The sequence below is a fragment of the Furipterus horrens genome, unplaced genomic scaffold, assembly GCF_987537825.1.
Source record: "Furipterus horrens unplaced genomic scaffold, mFurHor1.1.pri manual_scaffold_6, whole genome shotgun sequence".
Lineage (NCBI taxonomy): Eukaryota > Metazoa > Chordata > Mammalia > Chiroptera > Furipteridae > Furipterus > Furipterus horrens.
In genome coordinates, this window is record NW_028327176.1 from 69,478,432 (window position 1) to 69,483,426 (window position 4,995).

The 4,995-nt window shown below is 52.1% G+C and overlaps 1 protein-coding gene across 1 annotated transcript; it reads right to left on the reverse strand.

Moving 5' to 3' along the window:
• Positions 1-1,781: 1,781 nt before the first annotated feature.
• On the reverse strand, positions 1,782-4,995 carry CHCHD5 (coiled-coil-helix-coiled-coil-helix domain containing 5). The gene is made up of 3 exons (XM_090281727.1): positions 4,130-4,995; positions 3,654-3,819; positions 1,782-1,907 (listed from the first exon to the last, which is right to left on the reverse strand). The coding sequence occupies exons 1-3, from the start codon at positions 4,279-4,281 to the stop codon at positions 1,884-1,886; spliced, it is 342 nt and encodes a 113-aa protein (XP_090137853.1). The 5' UTR covers positions 4,282-4,995; the 3' UTR covers positions 1,782-1,883.

The window sequence follows — 4,995 nt, forward strand, 5'->3', positions numbered from 1 at the left end:
GCCATTTCATATGAATGGAATTATACAGCATGTGGTCCCTTGTGTCTGCCTTTTCTCTTTTAGTATCACATCAAGGTTCATCCATGTTGTAGAAGGTATCAGTATTTCACAACTTCTTATGGCTTAATAATATTCTACTGTATGGATAGACCACATTTTGTTTATGTATTCATCGGCTGATGAATAGTTGAATTGTTTACACTTTGACAATTATGAATAATATTGCTATGAATATTCTGGTGTGAAATTTTTGTATGAACACGAGTTCTGCCCACAAAAATATTAATAAGAATGTTTAGCGTGGCATCAATGTAAGCTGTCAGCCAAGGAGAAGAAAAAGAGGCTTTCATTAGATTCTGTAGACCTTAAAGATAATTGATACTCAAGAAATTTATGGCAACTTGAAAATTCAGATCATGTGAAAAACTTAGAAATAGTTTACCAACACACAGGAATAGGAACTATGAAGTTTTTATGGTTAAAGATGGACAAAAATTCTTTGCAGTTAAATGCCATCAAGAGGTGCTGTGCCCTCCACCCCCGCCCCCTCATCTGGGTGGCCTTGGGACTTCCTTTTACAGTGTGTGGTAGTTTTAAGGCTTCCCTTTTGCTCCCCTGAGCAGTGTACGGAGCTGATCTAGCCTACTGAAGAGATTCTGAAACGTAGTCTCAATCTCATCTGTCATCGCTTTTCAGTTCCACAGAGCAGAATGCACTCAGGAAAACTGAGGTTGGCCAAAAGCATGCACAGAAATTAAAAGGCCCAGTCCACAGCCCAAGGAAACTGGAGCTGGGAACACAAGCCACCAGGTCCCCACAGCCCTTCAGGGACCACAGTGCCCTCTCTACCCTGACCACTTGGGCTTCTACCTTAGCTCCAACACCAACTGCCTTTTGTCTTAAAAGATCAAATCCCCAGGACAGACTCCAGCTCATTTTTCCAAGCCAGGGAACAAGTCTCAGGTTTCAAATGGCCAGTCTAATCAGCACTGGCCAGTCACTCCCAATTTCTGGAGATCTGGAGTCACCTCCGAGGAGCAACTGGTCTAAATGGTGAACCTGGGCATGCTGAGCTCAGCACTCTGAGATCCCTCTCCTGCAGACCTGCCCTCTAGGACCCTAGGAGCCTGTGATCACCAGCTGTAACCATGGAACCTGACACCCTGAGGAGACAGGAAGTCATGGGAGCAGCCACTGCCTATGTCCACTTGCCATTGCCTTGTGTGTTGAGTGCTGCTCACCAACTCCCTTTGCTCAGGGCTCTTCTGATGGCAGCAGCCACTTGACACCACAGTGCAGGCACAAGTGCCAGATGGTCAGTGCCCCCAAAACAGCCCTCAGTGCAGATAGGGAGCTGCTCCTTGGAGAGTAACTGGGAGATGTGCTGTGCAGTCTCCCATAAGTCCGCAGTGGGACTGAGCCCCAGCTGCCCAGTCTATCACTCCACTGCCTCTGAACTCAGGAAGGAGAGATGTTATTTATGCTCCCTAAGACTCAAGTAAACACTTGGCAAGTGCTGGCATGGCAGGGAGGAAAGGGCCTGTCCCCATGTCCATGCAGCAGGAGACAAGAATGGCTGTGGCAGAGTTAACAAGGGAAGAAGAAGCAGGGGGGTCTTTGCCCTGGAGGTAGGACCTTTCTTGTCACACTTGGTGATGCTGGGGCACAGAGGACTGGAGTTTCTGCCCAGCCAGCTCTCCTGGGCCCTCAAGTGTTGAAGGCAGGAATCAAAGCCTGGTGTACAGAGTCTTTATTTATTGTGAGTGCTAATGTTGGACTAGGCCCATAACCAAGGCCCTCAGGACAGCATCTAGTCACTCTCCAGGGCTGAGGGCACTAAGTGGCCAGTCACTCCTGTCCAGTTTTCATGTGGTCCAGAGTCCTCAGGAGGCAGAAAGTGGCTGTGCCTATGGGAAAAAACACATCATCACATACCAGCCTCTTTTCTGTGTCCAGCCTTGGGGCCACCATGGAGAGGTTGTGTAAACACAGCAAAGGCTGCCCTTGCAGAGCCCATGAACACAGGACAGTGGACTGTCACTGGGAGCAGGGAAGGCAGCTTTGCTGTATGTACTGAACACCTACTGTGTCCCTGGCACTGCTACAGGTACCGGGGACCCAGCATTGGACGCAACAGGCATAAATCTCTGACTCTAGGGAGGGACAGACAACAAATGAACAAAAATATTTCAACTGTTAATATCTACAAAGAAAACAAAGTCAGGGTAGAGGTGTGTGTGAGGGGGATATCAGTGGCACTTTAAATCGTTGGTTTCATGAACATGAGGTGTTTGAACAGCACATTTTATGAGATAGGGACAGGTTGGTTGCTTGTCCCAGGAAGGAACGAAAAACTAATCCTAAATGGGAAGGTGGGGTCTTTACTATTCAGATGCCCAAAAAACTTGAAAGAAACATCACCAACATACAGCTAAGACACTAGCACGAATAGTATGTGATCATTACTGAGTATTACCTGAGAAAAATCACAAGTCCTTCCTGCTAGTAGTACTTGGAAGTAGTAGAACCTTTCAGTTATTCCTGCCTCATAAAAACACAAGACTAGAGGTCCTGGTGACAGGACTTCCGCCCTGTCTTTAGCAAGAACTCCTATGAAACAGGTGATGGGAGGACAGAGATTACAAAGCAGTGACACGGAAGCCATAATGAGGGAGCTCAAGGACTGGGGGAGCGCAGCGAAGGGATGGGCCATTGGGGGAGGTTTTCTGAGAGATGACATCTAAGCTGGAATAGGAATCAGCCAGCAGGATTAGGGGGCATTCCAGGCAGAAGAACACAGCTGGATAAAAGCCTGGCAGCAGAACAGACATGGGCTCGAATAAGTGCCTATTCCCTGGGGCTGGAACACAGGGCTGGAGATGGGGGATGGCCACCCATAGGCAGCACCGAGTTGAGATGTACCTGTGAAAAGGTTTTTAAGTAAAGCAGAACACCATCAGACTTGCTCGGAACACTTGGGGACCACCACACAGAATGAATGGGTTGGAAGGAGTAAGAGCACTGAGACCCAAGAGAAGGCCGCTCCCCTGGGAGCAAGAAGGGAAGGTGGGGCTGCAGGGACAGAGATGGGCAAATGAAAGAATGTCAGAGGGGCTAGTGAAGAGGTGACCTTTGCCTTTGGAGCCCACAGTCCCGTAAACATCTAAACCAGGGTTTCTCAACCTTTTTTTTCAATATTGCCGCCCCCATAAGTATTTTAGACATTTATTTTATATTGTGCCCATCCATGAAATAATAGATATATTACATCTGTTTAGATACCATATACATTAAAGAGTACGACCTTTTAACCCATCCTCACACCCTGCCAGAATTGAACTGCCAGCCAGATATGAGCCCTGACCGCGACTGAATCCACAACCTTTTGGTGAATGGGAGGACGCTCCAACCAACTGAACTACCCAACCAGGGCACGTTGTCAGTTCTTAAGTGCTCTCTTGATACTGTGTGGAGGCAGGTACATGAGGATTCAGGGAGACCAAGGGGACAGTGGGACAGGTGTCCTAGAAGGAATGTGGCTGGACTAAAACAGGGGCTGTGAATGGGGCAAGAGGTGACAGCGTTGTGGATTCTGGACGCATGTCAAAGTAGGTGCCGGGAGGGTGGGGCTGAGAGTGACACCAGGTCTTTACCTGCACAGATGCAGATGTGCTCGGAGGCTGCACCTGCTCAGCACACTGCAAGAAGTGGCGCACCTGCTCCGCACAGTTGCCCATGGCTGCCTCATTCTGCCGTAGACACTCCTCGAAGGCCTCAAAAGGCTCTGCGCAGGCCTGGCGGATCTGACGGATGACTGGGCTGCAGGGAGGGGACCTCAGGCATCTAGGCTTTCGTTGTTCTGCACCACTCCACCATCCACTCCTCCACGATGCTCACCCTCGCATTGCCAGCACCCCCCCACGGACCGCCCCAGATCTGCTCACCCCAACACCCCTGAAATGTCGCTGGTACTGCCCACCAATCGCCCTGCCCTGCCCCCACACTGCCCGTCACCCCCCTCCCGCCCCGCATTGATCCCCCAATTGTCCCCAGCACTACCCAACCCCGCACCGTCCCCCGAGCTGCCTACCGCCACGCTGCCCCACTTCCTTCACCGTCCCGCACTCACTGATTGGAGGTGCATCGAGCGATGCTCATCTTCAGGTGGTGACAGTCCCGTTGCCAAGACTCAGGCTTGGCGGCCACACATTGGCTGTACTGGTCCAGCTCCCGACCGCAGTGGCGGGCAGTGACCTCCAGGGCCGCCTGCCTGCGGGACATGCAGGTTAAGGGAGTTCTGACCTGGGTCCGGGTAGGGGTGAAGGGAGAGCCTGGGGTGGGCCCCCTGATCTGGAGGGTCCCGGAACAGGGCCCACGGAGTGCAAGTCTGCAGAGCGGGCCGGGTCCTCGGGGTAGGTGGTGGGGGCCCTTAAATAGGTCTGGTCGCTGTAAGGCGGGCTTGGGATCCTAGCAGAGGGCCCTGGGACCCAGTCTTTTCCTCGCGGGGCATTAAGAGTCACAGGTGGGTGTCGGGGTCTTGCATCCAGCAAAGTTCTTAGAGCGGCGGTACTGGAGGGACATTGGAGGCCCTGATGGGTCGCAGGGGCCTCGGGGCACTATCTGGAAGCGCTGGGTGAGGATCCTATATACAGGTGAGCTCTTGGGGCAGGTCTGGAGGGCAGCGCAGGGCCAGTGTCTGCAACGAGTCTGTAGGCCTATTGCGGAGCTCTGGGGTCTGGGGCAGATGCAAAAGACTCAAGAGAAAGGGTAGGGGGGCCCAGGGGATGGAATGTGAGGCTCCAAGGCTGGGCTTGGGGTCCTCCGGGCGGTGAGGTGGAGAATGGACCTCAAAGTCCTGGGTTGCCATGATGGGGGCGGGACCTGGACACGAGGGAAGAGGTAACAAAGCTGAGTCATGGGTGTTGGAGCTCCAAGTAACAAAGGACAACCCTCTTCCTGGGTCCCGGCCTAGGTCTCGGTCACCGGAAAGGAGAC